Source organism: Panthera uncia, chromosome F2, assembly GCF_023721935.1.
Source record: "Panthera uncia isolate 11264 chromosome F2, Puncia_PCG_1.0, whole genome shotgun sequence".
Classification (NCBI taxonomy): domain Eukaryota; kingdom Metazoa; phylum Chordata; class Mammalia; order Carnivora; family Felidae; genus Panthera; species Panthera uncia.
The window spans coordinates 63,647,503-63,675,182 of NC_064812.1; the positions used below are offsets into that span (position 1 = coordinate 63,647,503).

At 36.5% G+C, this 27,680-nt stretch overlaps 1 protein-coding gene across 1 annotated transcript in view; it reads right to left on the minus strand.

Moving 5' to 3' along the window:
• Positions 1 to 2,604: 2,604 nt before the first annotated feature.
• CF2H8orf34 (chromosome F2 C8orf34 homolog) overlaps positions 2,605 to 27,680 on the minus strand; it is a 164,353-nt gene continuing 139,277 nt past the window's right edge. The window contains 2 exon segments of the mRNA XM_049633303.1: positions 2,605 to 3,636; positions 20,193 to 20,365. Of these exon segments, the coding sequence (XP_049489260.1) occupies positions 3,453 to 3,636; positions 20,193 to 20,365 (357 nt within the window). The 3' untranslated portion in view covers positions 2,605 to 3,452.

Below are 27,680 nucleotides of genomic sequence, written 5' to 3' on the forward strand. Positions count from 1 at the left end.
TAGTTCTTAAAATTCCAGAAATTTGGATATTTTGTTCTCTGGTATATATTAATTCCATATTAAGCTACTTTTGTGCTATGAATTTACAAATAGGATTTAAAGCAATCTTACAGTAAATATTTAATCTACTTAAAAATTTATAGATGCCGTAGGTACTATATTTTCATATGTCAATATACTGGGAGTAGAAATCTAACAACATACAATTAAACAACTGTGGAGAGTTAAATATTAATCAGTATGTATTAATAATGCTAGATTCCTTTACAAATGAATTAAGGTAAGAAGTTTTACTGACCTCTACTTCTTCAACTAAAAGGCTCTTTTCCCCCTTCCCCTTAAACCAATTTTACTTAACAACAATCCTTTGTTCCATTAACATTAACTAATAACTATACTTCTCATTTAATTATCACTTCACAAAGAATACATACTACTTTTCATGTATATAGATTTTTCAGCCAGTTAATCCCTGATATAGATAACAAGTTAAGACAATGAAACCACATAAGCTATAGCAAACTCATTCTATACAATGTTGCAGATGTGCAAAAGATATTGTAAATAGTCTCTTGCCTTTTACAATGACTCTATGTACTAAAATTTGATTTCAAATAAATTTTCAGGAACTCAGCATTTGTATTTTCCTCAAATATATACATATAATATGCTTTTCTAGGATCAGGGTTTCAAAAAAATATTGTCTTAAAATTCTTCAATAATAAACAAAATTATGAAAATCTAATATTAAAAGGACTGGAAAAGTAAGTATTATAGTTTCTAAATTGATTTATCAGTATCACATCAATTGATTAGTGTAGGACTTGAAATCTAACAGAATATTAATAGAGACATACATGGCTATTGAAGACGTCAAGTCTTAAAACTGAATAACTAAATTATCAATTTATTTTATACCCATATTCATCCATATTAATAGTTCATCCATTACTACATCATGACTGCAAAAAATTTGTAACTTACATCAACTGAAATTTTTCATGTACACCTGGTTTGATTTCATATAAGAGATGAACCATCATCTTAGATACAGGCACATGTAACATTGTAAGTCATGAATTTATGCACACTACTTTTGAAGAAAACTGAGTCTCTATTTTAAATATATATTTTCTAAATGATTGAATGGATAAGTGTATTTGCGTCTTAAAGACAAATATTTCATATCTAAACAACATTTTACGTAATTAATGAACTTCTGGGTAAAACAATCGTTCAGGTACAATTTTCTGCTACATGACCTTTGTTCACTGAGACAACGGGGCAACAGGATTGCATATGGCATTATTTAGGAGAACAGCCTGGCACACTTGCAACATTCCATGTTATTGCAGACAAATCTCATAATCTAGAGACTAGCATTAGTACACTACCAGCTGCCTATGCTAAGATATATGGAGTTCCATAGAGAAAGCCCAAACTGTCAACTAGTTTTCATTCTTTACTTCGCTCAGACCACAGGCTACAACGTCTAAATGAAAAAAAACCATGAGGACCAGCTATTAATGGCTCACATAGTCTCAAAAACCCAACCCTCTGGTCTTCAGCTTGGGAGACTAGAAACTTTAAGGAGCTGAGATCTAGGATGTACCAGCACTGACACCTGAGTTTCCTTAAACCCCTCAATCATCACTGAAGTTTATGATTTCCTCCACTCTAACATGATACTCCCGATGCTATCAGGAAATCCAAAGTGATTCTGAGCATGCCTAGATTTCTTCAAAAGATTATCTTTGCAAGGTAAGTATAATTTCCTTCCTGTGGATATCAACTGATCAAGAGCCGTCAGTCACGCAATGGATGGGAGAGAGAGAGAGCAATACCTGTACAATTCAACGTCAATGTACCAAAAAGCCAACGTTGATGTTATATGAACAACGTCCTGGCCCTGCCAGTGACAGTCACTGTTCAGACCCTGCCCCCTTCACTGTTAACGACCAAAGCAAAGGAACAATTTACAAGCTCAGTCATGGAGCACAACTGCAAAAGAGTCCATTCGTACAAGAGCAAACCTACAAGGCTAATGACTACACTCTGCCTGCTGAACTTCCATCCACTTGTCCTCTAGGACTCAACTCACCGCTAGAATCAGCTTCTCTATGAAACATTCCTTGATCATCATCCTCTACCTCTGCATTAAGTGTTATCCCTATTTAAACTGTGTGCTTAATCACATTAGCACCTGTAGCAAGAACTACATGAATGTAGTTACATTTTTTATCTCAAACACTAAGAAATGCAAAGTTCCTGCAAACAGAATCCATGATTGTTTTATTATGATCCTAGGACAGAGCTCAGTGCCTAGCATGAGGTTAAGTGCTTAGAAAAACATTTCCTGAATTGAAGTTGGGGAAGGTACCACAACATCTGGCATATCTGCCACATCAATGATTTGGAGGTGGGGAGATGAGATTCCTTGAAAAAAAAATACTCAGACTTAATTGTTCTTAAAAAAAAAAAAGATGAACAGCATAAAGTGAAAATGCCATGACAGTCTCCTCAATGCTGGAATGAATTCAGTATTATCAGAAAACAGTGATGAACCTGCCATCATTGAGTAACACCTCTGTAGGTATATGCAAGGAGACATATCTTTTTTTTAAATCATAGTATTTTGCTGCCATGAACACTTAAAACCCAGGAAGCTCATTTAGAAAAAAAAAATTTTTAAATGTCTGTATGTTTCTGAGACTCCTTATTCTATGTTAAATTTATTTGCAGTTTTTGAATGATTACATTATTTATTCACTTTAGTATATGGTTACAAAGTATTCAAAAATTATTCTAATTATTTAGGATAAAAGGAAAGTTCAGTTAAAAAAAACTACTATCCAGAGATTTATGGTGAAATAAAAACATACATTTACTTCATTTAAGATATAAAGGGTTCCCTACATATACAACACTAATAAGGTTTTCATGAAAGTAACGAGCCTATAAAAACACTGAAATCTTGCAAACTTTCCTGTCATTTATGGAAGACACAAAACACTAATTTACTATCTGTCCTTTTAAATTTTACTCTATTTTTCTAAAACATCCTTGAAACAATAGGGGACACTTTGGAATGAGGGCTGAAATATGTATTTTGGATATATTTTATAGACAGAAGATGTGATCAAGGCAATCATAATCAGAGAATAAAGCAGACAGACTTGAATTTTTATCACAATTGCACACAGAATAAAGCTTGATTAAAGAGTCAGAAGGTAAAGTGCTGCATATACAAAGACAAAATACAGTCTAATAAATACTTCACATGCTTAGGTCATTTCAACTTCATTCTTACATGCAACTTCATGAAAGTCTAATGTAAATAAAATATGTGTTAAATGGTGTCTTTCCCCTAGGACAAAACTATTCAAAAACTTTAAAATCTCTAAATCACTACACACTTTTACAATGCCAGAGAAGAAGAGAAAGAGAAATTATTAATTTTTAAAATTACCCAGCAATTCCATTGCATCATCTTCATTATCAATATCTTCTTCTGTTACAGATGGGGTAGGGCTATGGAGAGACTCAAAAGAATCTTGAGAGAGCATTGCTGCCAGAAGTTTCTTATGTTGCTGTTGCTGCTGTTTTAATCCTTTAGTCTTGGGCTCCACCTTTAAGCTGAAGAAATATTTAAATGTTAGTTTTCAATGATGACAACACTATCAATTAGCTGTGGTAAATAAAGAAAATCTGCAACCAAATTTTCATTCAATTTTTTGCTATGCAAAATTATAGTCATATTAGTAAAATTCTTCCCAAGGATGAGGGAAATATAGACTATCTTCTTTCCTAGACATCCTTTGGCACCTCATAAACAATCTTCCAAGTAGGTATTGGTGAGAAACATGGCAAACTGTAACTCCTGCCCCATTTAAGGGAGGAGGTGCTAATCAGCCATGTCATTATTAAAGCCCACTGTTGATGCATTTTTTTCTGATTTTTTTAAAAAGAGGAGGCAGAAAGTCCAGATTATTATGTAAAAATCCCTTATCTACAAACAAATGCATGTCAAGCAAAACACATGTAACGGGATAACTATTATACTATCACAAGACTATTTTAAAATGAAAACGCTAGTTTCTATAACTGAAATAACTTTCCTCACTATTCCTATCGGGCTGCCTAGATGTGGGGTTAGGATTTGGTAGAAGAAAAGATGAAACCAAAATTGGCAATTAAATGTTTCTCAGTTTCTTTGAGTTTAAAGAGTCTTTGAAAATTTGGAGGAGTTTCAGGGGCGCCTGGGTGGCTCAGTCAGTTAAGCGGCCGACTTCGGCTCAGGTCATGATCTCACGGTCCGTGGGTTCGAGCCCCGCGTCGGGCTCTGTGCTGACAGCTCAGAGCCTGGAGCCTGTTTCGGATTCTGTGTCTCCCTCTCTCTGACCCTCCCCGGTTCATGCTCTGTCTCTCTCTGTCACAAAAATAAATAAATGTTAAAAAATTAAAAAAAAAAATTTGGAGGAGTTTCTTTGTCATAAAGCCAGGCTCCTTTGGGTAAATTCTCTGTGTTTCATGGTTCCCTCTCCCCCAACTTCTCAAGACAGTATCTGATTGGACAACTTACAAGTCCAAACAACAATCACATATAGTTAAAAAATTGTTCCAAAGTTCATCTTTTCTCTATAATCCAATTTCTTTTCAAATTATTGCCCAAAGGAAGGAAATGGCAAATGTCTCTTCATGAAAGAAAAACACATGATGTAGAGGAAATCTCTCCCAGGCAAGATGAAAACATAACCTTTCTAAAGGTATTCAGAAGGACAGCCCATAAGGTAAGTGGGTTACATGTCTGGTCCCCACTGCCACCAGGCCAAAATGTAGAAGGAGTGTGGTAAAAAAACAAAAATAAAGAACCAACCAGATAAATTTCACGGCACAGATCAGAACATTTCAAGTTGTCTTAACAGCCATACTAGGTTCGACGTTGTCTAAGAAGAGGATGGAAACAGCAAAATGACTTTGTATGTCATCAGTGGGCAAAGATCAATCAGTCCCACCCCATTGGTTCACCTCAAAGTTAGGGTGGATATGAAAGAGAAGGTCAGGGGAAAGAGGGGCAGAGAAAAACCTTTTGTTTGTCCTGGTTAATGCTAGTTAATAAATGTAGCAGGAATGGTAGAAGCAGAAAATCACCATTTCGCAACCACCAACATAGTAACTGCTCAGGCAAGGCCCATCAGTGGATACGAATGCCCTTTGCTGAAAGATAGTTGGGGGGAGATGGACTGTCAAAACTCTCAAGGTGTTTTTAACAGATTACTAACATTTTTAATTGATTTTTTTTGCTTTGAAATAATTATAGATTTACATGAAGTTCTAAGAAATAATACATTGAGATCCTGTGCACCCTCCCTTTCCACAGTTTCCTTCAACAGCATCATATTATAAAACTACTGTACAATAGTTTTCTGACAACGATACAATTCTCTAATCTTACTCAGATTTCCCATTTTAATTGTACTCATTTGTGTGTGTATGCCCCTGCGTGCGTATTTAGTTCCCGATATTTTTAGTATTTGTGTAGATTTGTGTATCATGTATCCACCACCAGAATCAAGAAACAGAACATTTCAAACACCACAAGGTGCCCTCATACTGCCCTTTTCTGCCCCTCCCACCAGACTCCATACCCCTTTTTCCCCATCCCTAACCTCTGGCAACTACGAGTCTGTTCTCCATTCCTACAATTTTCTCATTTCAAGAATATTATACAAAGGGTATCTATGTAACCTTTTAATGTTTTTTTTCAGGCAGTCTAATTACCTAAGGATTCATTCATGCTGTTCCATGTATCAAGAGTCCACTCCCTTTCTTTGCTACGGCATGCATGTACTTCAATCTATCTAACCATTCACATATTGAAGGACATAGGGGTTAAGTTTTTTGGCTATGAACATTCATATACTTGCTTCTGTGTGAAGATAAGTTTTCATTTACCTGAGACAAGTTTGGTATTTACATGTTTAGTTTTATATAAAACTCCCAAACTGTTTTCCAGAGTGACCAGAACCTTTACATTCCTGGAAGTGTCATCAGTTGAACAGAAGGACTGGGGAGGAATGATGGAGGTTTGAGGAGACAAGAAAAGGCATGCGATCGTCATTGAGGAGTGTGGACACGTGAACAGACTGGATGAACCCAGAGTATCTTTGGGCAGGACCAGTGACCTCCTAGAGTTTGGTGGTCATGGATTCATAGTGATACCAGCCGGTGTGGCCATGTGTTCTTCTCTAGCCTGTGCCAGTTCAGCCATGGAATAGTCAGACTTAAATAGGGTAGAGTTTTACCACGTAAGTAAAACAAAGGAAAAGAGAGGTAAGAGAAATAGGGTTATACCCAATAAATAGATTACAACAATGGGCCCAAACCAGAAGCTGTATAAGGAGAAAAATGAGGAAAACAAGGTGGATGAGGGGCAAGAAAAACTGAGTGGAACCAGTATATCTAGGTCCCAGTTAAAGTTGGGCACTAGTGGGAACAAACTAGAAAGATAGGAGGTATAGTCAGAGAATGAAATACCTGAGATTGACATTATGGGTTAGCAGTTAATAATAATGAGGCTTAGATATGACAGAGAAGATAAGTGACTAAAGTAGGGTGGAATTCAAGATCAGTGGTGAAGAGCAGACTAAGGAAGGAGAGGCTAGGTTTGGGAAAGAATCACTAATGTGGATACTAACTTCACCAAGATAGGGAGGGTGCTGGGGAATGTGACAATGAGCCAGATGCATGCATTATTTAGGAAAAGAGGAGTGACCTGGGATTTGGTAAATGATTGCTATGAGAGGTGGTGTAAGATTAGCATGTTTGGAAACAAGAAATACAGAACTGGAGACTTTTTTAGGGGGAAAGGAGACAGCAAGATCTACAAGCAGGAAAGGGGAGCAAGGATGACACCTTCCTCTTTTCCAACTCCATAACCTATAGACTACAGAAGTGCAAACTGCACCATTAGAGAGAAAAGAGTACCCTGCTACTGGGAAGCAGAGCTCGTAATGCAGACAAGTGGTGACTGAGATGGGGAAAGGTGGGATTAGGGTCCTTCTGACAGCATGTAGGGTCCTGGGCCCCTCTACTCTGGACTTCGAACCTAAACCTGAATGATAAGGGGATTCTTAGAAGTCCTTCTTGAAGGGAGGTTGCATACAGCACGGAAGTGCATGGAATTTGGAGGAAGACAGACTGGCTCAGCTACTTAATAGTTGTACAATCTTGGGACAGTGACGTAACTACTCTGGGATTTAGTTTCCTCCTTCCTAAATTACAGATAATAATGTTTTCATGAGGATGGAATGAATTAAGAGATATAAAGCACCTGGAGCAGTCACTAAACAGTAATTAATACCATTATGTGTTCAGAAAATACAACAGGCAGCATCCTGGATATCTGCATGCTTCCTTCAGCAGTATCATCCCACAGAGAAGGAAACGGAACCACAAAGAGGCTTTATGAAAAAGAACAACAGTTGATACTTCAATGATGTGTTAATATACTCCAAAACTCCATTTTACTTTGGTTTAAAAAGATAAATTCTAAACCAGATTAATGGGAAAAGGATGGTTTAAAGTGGCCACCTGCCTCCCTCAGCCTCTCTCTCCAGGTGGAACCTTCCTTCCCGTCCTGATGGCCTGTATTCTGAATTACCATTTGTTCTCTTCCTCCTGACCCCACCCTTCCCTGGGTGCCTGACCCTGCTGCATTGCATTTTATATGCTTGTTTCTGGACACAGATTGGTAAGTATTAGTTTTATCTGACCCCATGTGCTTGCTCTCTTTGGTGGAAAAATGGATTATTCCTGGGGGGAGGAGCCAAGATGCTGGAACAGCATGGAAGTTTTTTGTGTGTCTCATGTCCATGAAATACCACCAGACCAACAGTAAACTATCCTACACACCTAGAAAACTGACTGGAGGGTTAACACAACAATCTGCACGACCTGAACCACAGAATTCAGCAGGTACGCAGCGCAGAGAAGTGAACTTGGGGAGCAGAGTGAGAAGGTGCAGGAAGGGAGGTGCTTTTTTGAGCTGAGAGAGCTCAGTTCGGGCGGGGGGAGGGGCGGAATACGGAAAAAGCACCCCTCCCCAAAAAGCAGCTGGAGAGAAAGTGGAAAATTGGAAACAGCCGCAGGGACCAAACTAAAAAGGGAGAAAGGAGAAAGGAGAGGGTTTAAATTCCATTAAGACTGTAAACAAGGGGAGCGCAAAGGCTGCAACTCCACAGCTAGATACCTGGTGGTGCTCTGGTAGGAGGGGAGAATCCCCAGGAACAGAGTGGGGTCCAGGAGGTTCTCGGGACACACGGGGAGAAGCGGAAGGACATTTGGTAGAGACTGTTGAAGCCACCTGGTCCCAGCAGACCCCAGAAAACAGCCACATTCGCTGGTGCTGGAACAAGGTCCTTAAGGCTGAAGCCTGGTGCCAGATGTGTGTTGTGATTTTCCATCGTCCCTGAAATGCTGCTGCTACAGTATCTCGCGAACTCTTCCTGGGGCGGGCTGGCACCTGGCCGTAGTCTCGGGGCACCGGCAGCAGCAGGGTCTAGCAAGCGTTCCTGGGTGCAGCCGATATTTGGCCAATGCTCAGTGAGACCCTCCCACAGAGGGACGGAACGGGTCAAAGCCGCAGTCCTTCAGAAGTAAGGGGCCGGGGAAAACAGCCGCATCTGAGACAAAACTCGGGAGAAAGGTACTGCCTGGGGCCTGGTCACAAAGGGTGAAAAAGCAGGGAGTAGACGAAAGCTGAAGACAGAGGACAGGTGCGCGATTGCTGACCCAGAACAGACAGGGTAGCTGAGTGGTGCCATTTTAACGGCTTCCACACATGCGCATACGCACCTACCAGCGTAGCAACAATCCAGCCCAGCAGGATAGCAGCGCCATCTATTGGAAAGCGGAGCCATTACACTGAGCCCCACCCAACTGGGCCAACTTCCCTCCTCAAGAACACAAGTCTCACCACCAGCTTAGTTTATGGACTATGAAGCGCTACATAGACTGACTTCTAGGGGAAAATGAAGGAATTTCAGTCCTACTTCAATCTGTTAGCAGGTCCACCTATTCAATGCTCTTTTTTTTTTCTCTTTACACTTTTCTTTTTCTTGAATACAGAAAAAGAAAAAACTCATTTTTATTTTCAATTTTTATTAAAAATATTTTTCTTTAATTTTTATTAGTATATTTTTTACTTTTGTGTAAATTTTTTCAAATTCTATTTTACTTCCATCCTTTTATTTTAGTCTACCAAGGTGTATTCACTTTTTCAAATTCTCAAACGATTTCCTTTTTTTCTTTCTTTTTTCTTTTTTCGTTTCTTTTCTTTTTCTTGAATACAGAAAAAGAAAAGATTCAAATTTATATTTAATTTTCATTGATTTTCTTTAATTATATTCTACATCATTCTTTACTTTTGTGTATATTTTCTCAAATTCTATTTTACTCCCATCATCTCATTTTAGTCTACTTCAGTGTATTCATTTTTTCAAATTCTAACTATTTCCCTTTTTTTCTCCCCCCCCTTATTTTTTCTCTAATCTGTCAAACCACTTTCAACACCCAGATCAAAACACACCTAGAATCTAGCATCATTTATTCGATTTGTGTGTGTGCGTGGGTGTTTAATTTTTTAATTTTCATATTTTTCTAATTTTTATTTTAGTAATTTTAATTTTTCTACCTCATTAATTCCTTTTCGCCCTTCAAAATGACAAAACAAAGGAATTCACCCCAAAAGAAAGAGCACGAAGAAACGACAGCCAGGGATTTAACCAACACAGATAAAGCAAAATGTCTGAACCAGAATTTAGAATCACGATAACAAGAATACTAGCTGGAGTCAAAAATAGATTAGAATCCCTTTCTAAGAGATAAAAGAAGTAAAAAAGAGCCAGAATAAAATTAAAAATGTTGTAACTGAGCTGCAATCATGGATGGATGCGGTGGCAGCAAGCATGGATGAGGCAGAACAGAGAATCAGTGATATAGAGGAGAATAATGAAGTGGAAAAAAAGAAGGAGATTAAGGCAAAAGAGCACAATTTAAGAATTAGAGAAATCAGTGACTCATTAAAAAGGAACAGCATCAGAATCACAGGGGTCCCAGAAGAAGAAGAGAGAGAAATAGGGGTAGAAGGGTTATGTGAGCAAATCATAGCAAAAAACTTTCCTAACCTGGGGAAAGACACTGACATCAAAATCCAGAAAGCACAGAGGACCACCATTAGATTCAACAAAAACAGACCATCAACAAAGCATATCATAGCCAAATTCACAAAATAGGCAAGGAGAGAATCAGGAAAGCAGCAAAGGAAAAAAAGTCCCTAACCTACAAGGGAAGACCTATCCACAGAATTTGGCAGGCCAGAAAGGAGTGGCAGGATATATTCAGTGTGCTGAATCAGAAAAATATGCAACCAAGAATTCTTTATCCAGCAAGGCTGTCATTCAAAATAGAAGAGATACAAAGTTTCCCAGACAAACAAAAATTAAAGGAGTTTGTGACCACTAATCCAGCCCTGCAAGAAATTTTAAGGGGGACTTTCTGAGGGGGAAAAGATGAAAAAAAAAAATATATATATATATATATACCAAATGTAACAAAAGATTAGAAAGGACCAGAGAACACCACCAGAAATTCCAATTCTACAAGCATCGTAATGGCAATAAATTCATATCTTTCAGTACTCACTCTAAACGTCAATGGACTCAATGCTCCAATCAAAAGACACAGGGTAACAGAATGGATGAGAAAACAAGATCCATCTATATTCTGTTTACAAGAGACCCACTTTAGACCTAAAGACACCTTTAGATTGAAAATAAGGGGATGGAGAACCATCTATCATGCTAATGGTCAACAAAAGAAAGCCAGAGTAGCCATACTTATATCAGACAATCTAGGCTTTAAAATAAAGACTGTATCAAGAGATGCAGAAGGGCATTATATCATAATCAAAGGGTCTATCCACCAAGAAGACCTAACAATTATAAACATTTATGCACCAAATGTGAGAACACCTAAATATATAAATCAATTAATCACAAACATAAACTCATCGATACTAATACCATAATAATAGGAGACTTCAACACCCCACTCACAGCAATGGACAGATCATCTAATCAAAAAATCAACAAGGAAACAATGGCTTTGAATGACACATTGGACCAGATGGACTTAACAGATATACTCAGAACATTTCATCCTAAAGCAGCAGAATATATATTCTTCTCCAGTGCACATGGAACGTTCTCCAGAATAGACCATATACTGGGACACAAATCAGACCAAAGTAAGTACAAAAAGATTGAGATCATACCGTCCATATTTTCAGACCACAACGCTATGAAACTCTAAATCAACCATAAGAAAAAATTTGGAAAGGTAACAAATACTTAGAGACTGAAGAACATCCTACTAAAGAATGAATGGGCTAACCAAGCAGTTAAAGAGGAAACTAAAAAGTATGTGGAAGTCAATGAAAATGATAAAACCACAACCCAAAACCTCTGGGATGCAGCAAAGGTGGTCCTAAGAGGAAAGTATATAGCAATCCAGGCCTTCCTAACGAAGGAAGAAAGATCTCAGATACACAACCTAACCTTACACCTTAAAGAGCTGGAAAAAGAACAGCAAGTAAAACGCAAAACCAGCAGAAGACAGGAAATCATAAAGTTTACAGCAGAAATTAATGCTATCAAAACCAAAAAAAAAAAAACAAAAAAAACAAAAAAAAAAAAAACCCAGTAGAACAGATCAATGAAACCAGAAGCTGGTTCTCTGAAAGAATTAACAAAATTGATAAACCACTAGTCAGTTTGATCAAAAAGAAAAAGGAAACGACACAAATAAATAAAATCAAGAATGAAAGAAGAGATCACAACCAACACAGCAGAAATAAAAATAATAATAAGAGAATATTATGAGCAATTAAATGCCAATAAAATGAGCAATCCGGAAGAAATGGACAAATTCCTAGAAACATATACACTACCAAAACTGAAACAGGAAGAAATAGAAAATTTGAACAGACCCATGACCAGTAAGGAAATCGAATTAGTAATCAAAATTCTCCCAAAAAATAAGAGTCCAGGGCCAGATGGCTTTCCAGGGGAATTCTACCAAACATTTAAGGAAGAGTTAATACACCTATTCTCTTGAAACTGTTCCAAAAAATAGAAATGGAAGGAAAACTTCCAAAATCTTTCTATGAAGCCAGCATTACCTTGATTCCAAAACCAGACAGAGACCCCACTAAAAAGGAGAACCTAGACCAATTTCCCTGATGAACACGGATGCAAAAATCCTCAACAAGATATTAGCCAACCTGATCCAACAATACATTTAAAAAAATTGTTCACCACGACCAAGCGGGATTTATACCTGGGATACAGGGCTGGTTCAATATCCACAAAACAATTAACGTGATTCATCACATCAATAAAAGAAAGGACAAGAACCATATGATCCTCTCAACAGATGCAGAGAAAGCATTTGACAAAATACAGCATCCTTCCTTGATAAAAACCCTCAAGAAAGTAGGGACAGAAGGAGCATACCTCGAGATCATAAAAGCCATATATGAACGACCCAATGCTAATTTCATCCTCAATGGGGAAAAACTGAGCTTTCCCCCTAAGGTCAGGAACAAGACAGGGATGTCCACTCTTGCCACTGTTATTCAACACAGTATTGGAAGTCTTAGCCTCTGCAATCAGACAACACAAAGAAATCAAAGGCATCCAAATCGGCCAGGAGGAGGTCAAACTTTCACTCATCACAGATGACATGACACTTTATATGGAAAACCCAAAAGATTCCACCAAAAAAACTTCTAGAATTGATTCATGAATTCAGCAAAGTTGCAGGATATAAAATCAGTGCACAGAAATCAGTTGCATTCCTATACACCAACAATGAAATGACAGAAAGAGAAATCAAGGAAACGATCACATTTATAGTTGCACAAAAAAACATAAAATACCTAGGAATAAATCTAACCAAAGAGATGAGAAATCTGTACATTGAAAACTATAGAAAGCTTATGAAAGAAATTGAAGAAGACACAAAGAAATGGAAAAAGATTCCACGCTCCTGGATAGCAAGAAGAAATATTGTTAAAATGTCGACACTACCCAAAGCAATTGACATATTCAATGCAATCCCTATCAAAATAACAACAGCCTTCTTCACAGAGCTAGAACAAATAATCCTAAAATTTGTATGGAACCAGAAAAGATCCTGAATAGCCAAAGCGATCTTGAAAAAGAAAACCAAAGAAGGAGGCATCACAATCCCAGACTTCAAGCTACACTACAAAGTTGTAATCATCAAGACAGTATGGTACTGGCACAAGAACAGACTCTCAGATCAATGGAACAGAATAGAGAACTGAGAAATGGACCCACAAAGCTATGGCCAACTAATCTTTGACTAAGCAGCAAAGAATATCCAATGGAATAAAGACAGTCTCATCAGCAACTGGTGCTGGGAAAACTGGACAGCAACATGCAGAAGAATGAACCTGGACCACTTTCTTACACCATACACAAAAATAAACTCAAAATGGATGAAAGACCTCAATGTAAGACAAGAAGCCATCAAAATCCCTAAGGAAAAAGCAGGCAAAACCCTCTTTGATCTTGTCCGCAACAACTTCTTACTCAACACGTCTCTGGAAGCAAGGGAAACAAAAGCAAAAATGAACTACTGGGACCTCAACAAAGTAAAAAGCTTCTGCACAGCAAAGGAAATAATTAGCAAAACTAAAAGGCAACCGACAGAATGGGAGAAGATATTTGCAAATGACATATCAGATCAAGGGTTAGTATCCAAAATCTACAAAGAACTTATCAAACTCAACACCCAAAAAACAAATAGTCCAGTGAAGAAATGGGAAAAAGATATGAATAGACGCTTCTCCAAAGAAGACATCCAGATGGCCAACTGACACATGAAAAAATGCTCAACATCACTCATCATCAGGGAAATACAAAACCACAATGAGATACCACCTCACACCTGTCAGAATGGCTAACATTAACAACTCAGGCAACAACAGATGTTGGCGAGGATTCGGAGAAAGAGGATCTCTTTTGCACTGTTGGTGGGAATGCAAGCTGGTGCAGCCACTCTGCAAAACAGTATGGTGGTTCCTCAAAAAACTAAAAATAGAACTACCCTAAGACCCAGCAATTGCACTACCAGGCACTTATCCAAGGGATACAGGTGTGCTGTTTCAAAGGGACACATGCACCCCCATGTTTATAGCAGCACTATCAACAATAGCCAAAATATGGAGAGAGCCCAAATGTCCATCGATGGATGAATGGATAAAGAAAATGTGGTATATATATACAATGGAGTATAACTCAGCAATCAAAAAGAATGAAATCTTGCCATTTGCAACTACGTGGATGGAACTGGAGGGTATTATGCTAAGTGAAATTAGTCAGTCAGAGAAAGACAAAAATCATATGACTTCACTCATAGGAGGACTTTGAGAGACAAAACAAATGAACATAAGGGAAGGGAAACAAAAATAATATAAAAACAGGGAGGGGGACAAAACAGAAGATGGGGAACAAACTGAGGGTTATGGGAGGGATTGTGGGAAGGGGGATGGGCTAAACGGGTAAGGGGCCCTAAGGAATCTACTCCTGAAATCATTGTTGCACTATATGCTAACTAATTTGGATGTAAATTTTAAAAAATTAAAAATAAAATTAAAAAAAAAGATTATTCCTCTCTTAACCTACCTCCTAAGCTTCTTTAGTTCACCACTATAGCCTCGCAGGCAGAATCTGTGCCCTTTCTCTTGTCTCTAGGCAGAAATTAAAGGACTTTCTTTGCATTAACGTCCAGGTTGTTGAAGAGATCATAAAAAGTTTCACACTTCATTGTCGCATTTTGGCTTATGCGTAAGAGTTCTGGTTTTTTTTTAATGTTTAGATGTGATGCTTTTAATTTTTTAACGTTTATTTATTTTAGAGAGAGAGAGCACGAGCAGGGGAGGGGCAGAGAAAGAGGGAGATGCAGAATCCGAAGCAGGTTCCAGGCTCGAGCTGCCAGCACAGAGCCCAACATGGGGCCCAAACTCACAAACCATGAGATCATGACCTGAGTCGAAGTCAGATGCTTAACCAACTGAGCCACCCAGGCGCCCCTATGTGAAGTTTTCATAATTACTTTAGCAGACACTAAGTGTTTTATATATATATACATATACAGGCACTGTGGGTGCTGAGCTGCAGAAATAAAACACATTTCCTTGTCATTCTACTCATCTGAAAGTAAATACCTGTACTTTGAATCTAAGGTGTTCTTTTTCATATTGGTCTCATGCAGTATCTAGCACATTACCTTGTGTTAATGCTCAATAAATAATAAATCACTTTTTCTTTTAGACTCCATTTTTAAACACACTAAATAAAGTAAGAATTAATTTAAGCAGATCTATAGGAGTCTTCCAACTTGAGAGATACAAAAATCCAGGAAATATATTGGTAGTGAAACAGGATAAGGAAAAATATGTAGATTAGGCTGTCAAAGATGAGGAACAAAGGGCAGATTATAAATGTGTAATTCCTATTCAACAGCCAACAATGACCAAGATCATTTTCATAAAGGCTGAAGGAAGTGTCTCCTTTAGTCTTATTAAAATACATGGTTTGGTCATGAAGACAGTGCTAGGCTATGAATCCCAGACATTGATTACGTGTTGACTGCCTAGGAAGAGTCCACCTATGAGTCTATGATTCCACAAGTGACTAGTAATGAGTTTCATAAAAGAATAACTTGAGTTAGGATGTGTATTTCCTAAAGAAATAAATGAATGAATTCCTAAATAAATGAGAAATAACAAATTTTGAACTCATCAAAATGCCCTATCAACATTCTGTAATAAATGTGTGATTTAGTTATATGCCATTTTGGCTTTCAAAAAGAAATGAGTGAGTCATAAGATACATTTGTTTTCGATATTTTTAAGGCTTCTGTTTTTTGATTCCTTTGAAAGATTAATTTTCCATTAATCAACATTCTTTCCGCTTAAAATTTACATTAGAATATCCCTAAATTACTAAGCTTGACTTAGTCTCTGACATATGTATTACATATTTTCTATCAGGTCTACAACAGCTAAAATCTGACAATATGAAGGTTATTTCTTTGTTCTTGGACTTCTCATGAAAAAGAGTGTCCTTTGTCCATTTTCTTCCTTCCTATTCTGGTTTATTTTCCATCTTGTCACTTATCACTGCTTGAACGTATGGTACATATTTTTATATTTATTTACTTGTTTATTATTTGTCTCTTGCTGCCAACAGAGGAAGCTCCAAGAGGAAGGGAACATTTTCAGGCTTCATTAACAGATATCTCACAAGCAATTATGAGCTTTAATGAAAAGAAACACTTCTTAATGGAAAGTGAATTTAGCTTTTTAAAAAATATTTAATATATATTTCTAAATTGTAAGATTTTCTATTCATTTTATGGCATATTTACCGTCTGATAGCAATGTTCACTTAACAAAGTCAATTTACCAGATCTTATAATATGTATTGATATTCTTGTTTTAATAAAGTGATTCAGCTCAGAGGAGTTTCATTAAGCTTTCAAGGCTTGATAAGCCTATTTACAAATCCATATTACGATTTAGCTAGTAATTTTAGGAAATCCATTACCCAGCTATTGCAACGTTTAATTAAAATGGCTTAACATACAATTATATGTTTATTACATTCAATTTTATTTACATTTGTATTATCAATGTGTGATTATTTTTTAATAACTCTAAATGTGCAATCAACACATAGGCTTTCCCATTAAATGGTTAGACAAGCCATAACAATTGATGCCAACTGGTAGTATCTAACAATTTCAGAAAGCCTTCAATCATTTCCCAATGCCTTCACCTCTCTCTTTTATAAATCCCTGTTCCTTTTCTTGTTCAGATGTTTTAATTTCTTTCTTAACCTTCCTTAATAGGACCTTTAGAGAATCTAAGAAAGAAAATGCCCATCTGCACATACACAGAACACTTTCCACATAATTTATTTTTTTAAATATTTATTTATTTATTTTGAGAGAGAGAGCACGCATGCAAGCAGGGAAGGGGCAGAAAGAGAGAGGGAGAGAGAGAATCCCAAGCAGGCTTCACGCTGTCAGTGCAGAGCTGGATGCAGGGTTCCATCTCAAAAACTGTTAGACCATGACCTCAGCCGAAATCAAGAGTCAGACGCTTAACCGACTGAGCCACCCAGGTGCCCCCATTTTCCACATAATTTCATTTAAAGTGATTCAGAGGGGTCCCTGGGTGGCTCAGTGGGTTATGTGTCTGACTTCAGCTCAGGTCATGATCTCACAGTCTGTGGATTTGAGCCTCACGTCAGGCTCTGTACTGACAGCTCAGAGCCTGGAGCCTGCTTCGGAGTCTGTGTCTCCCTGTCTCTCTTCCCCTCCCATGCTCACGATCTGTGAACAATAAATAAACATTAAATTTTTTCAAAAATAAAGAGATTCACAGATCTCTTGGGTCCATCAGAGTCCATGTAGGGGTCATGAACTCCAGGTCAGTAGCTCTTGTCTTATCTATTAGTTTCTCCATATTGCCCTTATAACTGCCTTCATATTTTCGCCAACTTAACCACTCACGTGACAAATGTGTATGCTAAAGTTGCTAACCCCCTTCACACAATGTTCTATATGCAGGACCTTAGGAAAAAAGTTGGCTATGTACTAAAGATAGAGTGTTATAATAACAGCCACTCAAATAAGAGTTGAGCAATTAACAACAGGAAAAACTGTGATAGGAAGGGGCAAAAAGTTAAGATAGACTATAAACAATCCTTCTTATAAATAAGCTTTATTTAGCAGATATCTACTAACAGCCTTCTATGTGCCTCCTTCACTCACATAACAGATGTCTACTGGCAATGACAATGATCCAGGCCCAGTAGGGGAGAGAAAAATGGAAGAAGTCATCTTTGAAAATTAAATCTCCTACCGAAGTCTATAATACAATTTAGTCTGTTAGTATTTAAGACTGGTAAGTTATACTACAAGTTCATTACTAAAAACAAAAGCTAACACTCTAGTTATAGCCTCTAGAGTCATTAAAAAATTTCCCCCAATCCATTTTTATTCCTCCAAATAAAATCTAATGCTATGTGAATTCCTGGTATAAATTCAAAATCCTGTTTTGTATTAGAAGATAGGAGAGACATAGTTTCACACCCATAGTTTGTCACTATTTTTTAAGCCAAGTTCAGACACACATGCATTCTTTCTGCTCTGCTGGGTCATTGGGGCAGGATTTCACCTTTCTTCATTTCACAGGTAATACTTCAACTCATAATTTAAAGACAGAGAATAATAAAACTAAACATGACATTTCATAACAAATATTTGAAAGAGAGCTTCATGGATTGAGTTTTCTGGGTAAGGAATTTGACTAGTATTGAAGGAAATATTCCCCTTTATTGGGTATTCAAGAGGGAATCAGAGCTCACTGAAGTTGGGAAGAAAATAGAAGCACTAACATTTGCAATAAATAGCTCCGATTATTATTATGACTAAATGAAAGCAAAATGAAAGTTGACATTTCTCTATTTTACATTAAAGATCTGGCAATGAATAAAGATAAAGGTCTAGTGGGTTTCATAAGTCTGGTATTAAAAATAAGATTACCCTCATTGACAGGTGAAATTGATCTGGCATTTCACAAAAGAAGGTAAATGGATTTTTAAAAATGGTTTCCTTCTCCTTATATAGGACTATTTAAATAATTTAAAAGTTATTTCTCATGGAAATAGAATCAATTTTCTATATGCCTTGAAGCACATTAATGAGAATTCTGAATTTCCTTCCTTCTAGTCAAGTGATAAGTCAAAATAAAAAACCCTTGAAAGCTATTACATTGTAGAAAATACAATTTTCTCCTTGAGAAAGAATAGTTATTGGTTGCTGCTAAATTTAATGTAGGAAATACAAAGATAACTGTGGCCATGCTATCAATAGGAAAATCTCTTCTGTGGTGGTCAGCTAGTAGCACCCAAAGAAAGTTTTAGCTCTGTCACATTTTAACTCAGGAGTATTTAAATCAGTTTTCTCAGTCTCGTGTAAGTCTTGCCTCCATAATGCTTTTTCTTTCACTCCAACTTCCTAGTGGAAGTTTTCATTTCGGGTTTTACTCACTGCAATTGCTATTAAAAAAAAAGAGGTTGTTCTGAATGCACTTTTTCTAATAAATATGATCTGGACTCGCAGGTGTCAAAACTACCCTACTTCTACTAGCATATGGAAAGTTAAGGCAAATCTCCCACCACCATTTTGAGTCATCACAGGACTGAGTAAGTGAAATACAGACTTCCAAATTTACAAATGATAAATACTTCAAAAATTAAACACAGCAAATGAAAAGAATTGTGTTCCATCAGGGGCACCTGGATGGCTCAGTCAGTTGAGATTCCAACTCTTGGTTTTGGCTCAGGTCATGATCTCAGGGTTTGTGGGTTCGAGCCCCACATTGGGCTCTGCACTGACAGTGCAAAGCCTGCTTGGGATTTTCTCCTTCTCCCTCTCTCTCTGCCCCTCCCAGGTTTGCTCTCTCTGTCTCTCTCTCTCTCTCTCTCTCTCTCAAAAGAAATAAACATAAAAAATTTTTTTTTAAAGAATTATGTTCAAACATAGTTACCAGCTCCAAACCTAAGTGGCTCTAAACTAAGGTTTTTCTCTTGTATTTTAAATTCTACTGCTTTGTGCAGTCTATTGTACATTTAATAATTTTATCTCCCCTAATAACCAACTACATCTCTCTGGTAAATGAGAAGCCCTCCATCTCCAGTTCTTAACAATCAGTCACTCCCTGCCCAGCATTATAGTGGGTCTCGGCTGACAGCCTATGTATTTCAAATTATTTCTCTATTTGGTCTTAGTAGCAAAGAGATGGTGACATTCTTAGATATAAAGAGAAAATCAAAACCAAAATCTAAAAGCAAATCTAGTAAAACTTTAATTTTAAAACAGAGAAATTAACTTTTATCTTATGTGGAACCCAACATAATTTTCTATACAAAATTGCTAAGTTATCGTCAAAATCATGCACCTGGATTTATTTTCCCTTTAGCTTTTAACGACTAACCAAATTCAGAATCTTGGAAGGCATCTCATCTCACCTTCCTGCAGGGCTGGAGCTAGTGTCTTCATTTTCCCATTGTTCATTTTTACTTCTTGGAACTGGGGGCTGTAACATTTCAGCTGCTAGTGGGTCAGCATCATTCTCTTCTCGACCAATCCATTCTCCAATCACACGGGGTCTCAGAAGAGAAGAATTAAATGCCACTGTTTCCTAAAGAGGAGAAAAGAATATACTGACTCAGATCACTTATTCTTATTAATAGGACAGCAGGGAAATAATTTTGTCTACAGTTTCAACTACTTCCGTAAATCAAAATGTTCTTTTTCTTTCTGAATTGACTTAAAATTTCCATTTTTATTAGATGACTTATTCTTTGTAATTTGTGCTGACTCCTTTAGGTCACTGTGACAAAGGATCCAGGAATGAAATCTTTTATTTGGAATCAGAAGGCTGCATGTGTGTTCTCAGGAAGGACGAGCTGAGACTAGCATTTGTGACAGAAAGAAAAGTGTGCGGTAAGGCACACACAGTGAAAGAGCTTAGTGTTACTGGGAAATGATAAAAATTTCTTAGGAGGAAACTGGGGTGAGGTAAGGGAATAAAGTCAAGAGATGGCAGTGGAAGGATGGATTGTCTCCAACTGTGAAACATTTTGGACTTGGAGCCATCCAGTGTAGGTTAGAAGCAGGGCAATATCAATAACAGGTATGCTAGCTAATCAAAACACGTTAAAGTGATCTTTTTTCATAGACTTGGGTATGATGTGGCTCTTTAAATGATACTTTAACCATTTAAATCATTTAATATTTTGAAAGGTTCTACTATCAAAATAAATAAATAAATTTTAAAAAAGGGATGCCTGGATAGCTCAGTTAAGATTCCAGATCTTGACTTCAGCTCAGGTCATGCTCTTACAGTTTATGGGTTGGAGCTCTGTGCAGTCTATTGTACATATTGTACACTGGCAATGCAGAGCCTGCTTAGGATTCTTTCTCTCTCCCTCTCTGCCCTACTCATGTGCGCTCACTCTCTCTCTCACTCTCTCTTTCTCTCTAAAAATAAATTAATGACCTTTGAAAGGTACTCAAATACTAGATGTGAGTCATTGCTAGAGATATCTCAGTAAGTGAGAAAAAGGCCAGTTAAAAGCAGCGCCTACTCTATGATTTTAGTTTTGTTTTAAAAATTCATATGGGTGTATATCAATGTTTTGTACTGATCTCAGCCTATCGATAACCAATGTTGTGGTTCTTATTATGATTGCAAGATGCCCTTCATCAATAACCATCAGGAAGCTCAGAAAAATTAAAAGTTTATTGTTTATAAGGCCTGCAAATTACGCAGCACACCTGGGGCCACACTGTGAGGTCACAGGTTGACAAGAGAGAGAGAGCTAGCAAGCAGAATGTTGGGGTTCCGTTTTTATTGGGGTTGAGGGTGGAAGCCTAGGGTTTTGTGGGCTCATTCTATACTGGTGAATTTAAAACAGAAGAATGGGAATTTAGAGCACAAGGAGAGAAAAAACAAGAGGCCCAAATGGTCAGTACTTGAAATCAACCAAGATCTCTAACACCAAAGAGCTTCAGTCAGGGGAGGTGGCCTGGCTCTTTATCTAGTCTACTGTGACTGACAATGTGTTTACTGGAGACAGCCATCTTTGAAGTGGACACTTTGACAATCAAGGTTTAAGTACAGCATTTGCATTACAAAAAGAAAAAATAAAACCAATTGTCAGAGTTTATACTATAATTCATCATTCATACACTAATCCTACTCATTTATTCATTTTCTTATATTTAAGACCTACTATGTGCCTGAAACAGCTTGATTTGTTGGGGAAACAATGGTAAGACCAAACTTTTGTGGATTTATCTAAAAAGAGGAACTATAGGTAATTTTAGTTTCTTCTTTGGGTGCTTCCATGTCTTTGCAATATTATGATTAATAGGAACTCATTGTCAAAAGAATGAGTATTAAAAATATCCTTATCTGAGAAACAGGCTTGCATTAAATTATGTTTGCTATAGTTTTTAGTATGACAAAAGTTCTGAATAATTTCTTAAAGATGTGGACCTGGCCTTCTGAGTTTTTACAATTCTCCAAAATATTACACAAATATAATACAATAAAAATATGGCATAACAATACATACAATGTAATATTAATTAATCTGCAAATATAATACCAAAGGCAACATGTGAAATATGATTAGGACATATTTCATGAATATCCAAGTGATATAAAGGGACAGAAAGTAGTTATATATCTTAATATTGATTCTCTAGCTCACATAAAAATATACCAGATAAATTTTAGTTATTTAACAAATAATCAGAATTCCTTCTGCATTTATGTTCCCATAGTCAGGAAATCAAGGAACTATTAGGCTGTCAACTGTGAAATCATGTAATCAAATTACTGTTTTGAAACTACAAGAAAGGCACATTCAGGTATAACAATTTAATACGACTTGAAGCAAAAGAATTAAAATTAACAGCAATATTGTTAAATTTTAAAACTGTATTTGTTTTTAAAAGCAAGCTGAGGCAAAGTTCTGTTTTAGAATTTTAAAAAATTATAAACACATCCACAGCCTCAGAACCAGTTTTGATCTCTGTGTCTGAAATGTTATTTATTTTGTGAATTTCACTTTCTCCAAATGTAAAACAGTGCAGATGTGTATTACAAAACCCACTGTATCAAATGAATTAGTAGGTAGCACAGTTAAACCACAGTTTTCTGTAGGTATGCTAGATACGATTATTTAAGGATGCAGACTATGTTAAAACCACTTCTATGTTTGTGATATAAATGTGAAACAAAAGGTGAAAAGAACTGCAAGAATGAGCAAGTTGGGGAAGAGTGGATGCTTGGTTGTGAAAATGCGCAGAGTAACAGAACAGAGAATTGATGGGGCAAATTTTGATCCTATGAAGTTTTATTTTATAGATAGAATATTAAAAACGTTGGATAATTAGTTCAGTGTTATTAACTGCATTTATGCAATGAAGCAGAATTGGGCTTGGAGATTTATCTTATAGGCTCAACAGAGAAGAATGGGGGCAAGAGAAAGGAGTGGGTTTGGGCACTATTGATGAGAAATGTGAAATAGAATTTAGAGTTGAGTGTGATCAAAAGTTGAGAGCTGCAGAGAATTTTCTAGAAATAACTTCCTGGTCGCTTACTGGGAAATTAAATAAAATGATAGATGTCCCTGCTGTGGAGAGTAGAGCACTGAGAGAAGGATAAATTGTTTTAACAGTAGCTGAAAGCAGAAATTCGGTGGGAAATAGCTGATGGGCAAAGAAATACAAAGAGCCGCAAAGAAGGTCAGAGGAGTTAGGAAGTTAGCATTTTACAGGTGAAAAAACCGAAACTCTACTTTTCTTATTTATTAGAATGATCAAAGCTCTTTTTATATCTATGCCTTCTTAAAATGTTACATCTATAAAAGTTCTTGAATGTAACCTATCTACTTGTAATAGATTAAAATAGCAAATTTTCCTTGGATGTATCACTTATATTTGATTAAGCATAATAAACATAAATTTTTATGAAGGATTTCAGTGAAGAAAGCAGTTCTTAACACTACATACAATGTACCACAAATATCACTACATAGCAAAAGACATTTTAAAATGCACATTAAAAGCAGTACGTTCTTGAAAATATTTTAAGTACATGGTAAATAATTTAAATGTCAATTCTAAACAATGTAAATACGAATTATTCCTCAAAAATGTATAAGTACTGGGGCACCTGGGTGGCTCAGTCGGTTAAGCATCCGACTTCGGCTCAGGTCATGATCTCACGGTTCGTGAGTTCAAGTCCCACATCGGGCTCTGTGCTGACAGCTCAGAGCCTGGAGCCTGTTTCCGATTCTCTGTCTCCCTCTCTCTCTGCCCTTCCCCTGCTCCTGCTCTGTGTATTTCAAAAATAAATAAATGTTAAAAAAATTTTTTTCTAAATGTGTAAGTACATATTCCTTTGCCCTCCCTAAGATCAGAAGTCTCTAGAGTTGAGATTCTTAAGCAAGTCTGTTTAAATTTAATAAGAAAAGCATTTATGGCCAAAAATTCACCCAAGATCACAAATTTGCTTAGTATTTCCAATCAGCAGAAAGCTAACCTATCCAAGAAGTTACAGTAAACCAGGCCTACTCTGTCCAAGTAGCCTGCTCCCACTGGCTAATCCACAATGAATCCAACTCTTCTCACCACTGGTTATCAGTACATGTGATCATATTCCACATTATTTGTTTTCTCTTCTTTTTTAACTTTCTATTTATTTTTTTAAATTCCACTGTAATTAACATACAGGGTTATATTCATTTCAGGTGTATAATACAGATTCAAAATTCTATACATTACTCAGTGTTCATTATGATAAGTGTACTCTTAATCCCTTCAGCTATTTTGTCCATTCCCCCTCCAACATCCCTTTGGTGACCACTAATTTGTTCTCTATATTTAAGAGTCTTGTTTTTTTCCGTCTTTTTTTGTTGTTTGGTTTGTTTCTTAAATTCCACATGAGTGAAAACATATGGTACTTGTGTTTCTGATTCACTTATTTCACTTAGCATTATACCCATAGATCCATCCATGTTGCTGCAAATGGCAAGATTTCATTATTTTTTATGGCTGAGTAATATTACACTATATGTCTATCTATCTATATATACCACATCTTATTGATGGACACTTGGGTTGCTTCCACATTTGGCTACTGTAAATAATGCTGCAGTAAACACAGGGGTGCATATATCTTTTCGAATTAGTGTTTTCATGTTCTTTAGGTAAATATCCAGCAGTGGAATTACTGGGTCATATGGTGATTCTATTTGGAATCTTGAAAAACCTCCATGTTATTTTCCAAAATGGCTGCACCAGTTTGCATTTTCACCAGCAGTGCACAAGCATTCCTTTTTCTCCACATCCTCCTTGCCAACACTTGTTTCTTGTTTCTGGTTTTAGCCATTCTGACAGGTGTGAGGTGGTATCACTGTAGTTTTGATTTACATTTCCATGACGATGAGTGATGTTGAGCATCTTTTCATGCTTCAATCTTCGGCTCATTTTTAATTGGATTATTGGTTTTTTGAACTGTATAACTCTTTTTATATTTTGGATATTAACTCCTCATCAGATATGTCATTTGCAAATATCTTGTATTCAATAGCTTGTCTTCTAGTTTTGATGATTGTCTCCTTTGCTGTACAGAAGCTTTTTATTTCCATGTAGTCTTGATAGTTTATTTTTGTTTTTATTTCCCTTCCCTCAGGAGACATATATAGAAAAATGTTACTACACATGATGTCAAAGACATTACTGCCTGAGCTGTCTCCTAGGATCTTTATGGTTTAAAAACTCACATTTAGGTCTTTAATCCATTTTGAGTTTATATTGTGTGTGGTGTAAGAAAGTGGCCCAGTTTCATTCTTTTGCAAGTTGCTGTCCAGCTTTCCCAACATCATTTCTTGACTTTTTCCCATTTAATATTCTTGCCTCCTTTGTCAAAGATTAATTCACCATAGAATCACAGGTTTATTTCTGGGTTCTTTATGCTGTTCTATTGATCTACGTGCCTATTTTGTGCCTTTACTATACTGTTTTGATTACTACAGCATTGTAGTATATCTTGACATCGGGGATTGTGATTACTCCAGTTTTGTTCAAGAATGTTTTGGCTATTTTGTGGTCCCATGAAAATTTTGGGATTATTTGTTATAGCTCTGTGAAAATGTTGTTTGTATTTTGATAGGGATTGCATTAAATCTGTAGATTACTTTGGGTAGTATGAACATTTTAACAATATTTGTTCTTCTAATCCATGAGCAAGAAATATTTTCCATCTTTCTGTGTCCAGTTACTTTCATCAATGTTTTGTAGTTTACAAAGTACAGGTCTCCTCACCTCCTTGCTTACATTTATTCCTAGGTCTTTTGTTATTTTTGGTACAATTGTAAATGAGATTGTTTTCCTAATTTCTCTTTCTGCCACTTTGTTATTAGTGTAGTGTTATTAGTCTATAGTGTATAGGAATGCAATGGATTTCTCTATATTGATGTATTCTGCGACCTTACAGAATTCATTTATTAGTTTTAGTAGTTCTTTTGCAGAGGTTTTAGGGTTTTATATATACAGTATCATGTTATCTACAAATAGGGAAAGTTTTAGTTCTTCCTTACAAATGTGGATGAGTTATTTATTTACGTATGTATGTATGTATGTATTCATTTTTCATGTCTGATTGCTGTGGGTAGGACTCCCAATACCATGTTGGATAAAAGTGGTGAGAGTGGACATCCTTGTCTTGTTTCTGATTTTAAGGGAAAGCTGTCAGTTGTTCAGAACTGAGTATGAGGTTAGATGTGGGTTTTTCACATATGGCCTTGATTATGTTTAAGTATGCTCCCTCCTAACCTACCTTGTTGAGAATTTTTATCATGAATGGATGTTGTGCCTTCTCAAGTACTTTTCTGCATCTATTGAAATTATCACATGATTTTTACCCTTTCTCTTGATATATCACATTGATTGATTTGAAAATATTGAACCACCCTTCTATTCCAGGAATAGATCCCACTTGATCATGGTGAATGATTTTTTTTAACATATTGTTGGATTCAGTTGCTAATATTTTATTGAGGATTTTTGAATCTATGTGCATCAAGGTTACTGGCCTGTAGTTCTCTTTTTTGTAGTGTCTTTATGTGGTTTTGGTATCAGAATAAAGCTGGCCTCAGAATGAATTAGGAAGCTTTCCTTCCTCTTCTCTTTTAGAGTAATTTGAGAATAACAGATATTAACTCTTCTTTAAATGTTTGGTATAATTCACCTGTGAAACCATTTGGACCCAGACTTTTGTCTGTTGGGAGCTTTTTGATTACCAATACGATTTCATTGCTGGTAATCAGTTTGTTCAAATTTTCTTTCTCTTCCAGATGCAGTTTTGGGAGGTTATATGTTTCTAGGAATTTATCCATTTCTTTTTGGTTGTCCAATTTGTTGGCATATAATTTTTCATAACATTCACTTATAATCTAGGCTGTCAGTTATTGCTTGTCTTGCATTTATGATTTTATTTAGTTGTCTTATTTTTTTATGGGTCTAGCTAAAGGTTTATCAATTTTATTGATCTTTTCAAAAAACCAGTTCCTGGTTTCATTGATCTGTTCTACTGTTTTTTTTTTTGTTCTTTTTTTAGTTTATTTTATGTCTGCTCTACTCTTTATTATTTCCTTCCTTCTACTGGTTTAGGGTTTTGTTTGTTCTTCTTTTTCCAGCTCTTTTAGGTATAAGTAATGTTGAGATTTTTCTTGCTTCTTAAACTTCCTTCTTAGAACAGCTCTTGCCGCAGCCCAAAGATTTTGGATCATTGTGTTTTCATTTTCACTTGTCTCCATACATTCTTTATTTCTTGGTTGACCCATTCATTGTTTAGTAGCATGTTATTTAGCCTCCACATACTTGTGGTCTTTCCACATTTTTTGTGGTTGATTTCTAGTTTCATAGCATTGTGATCA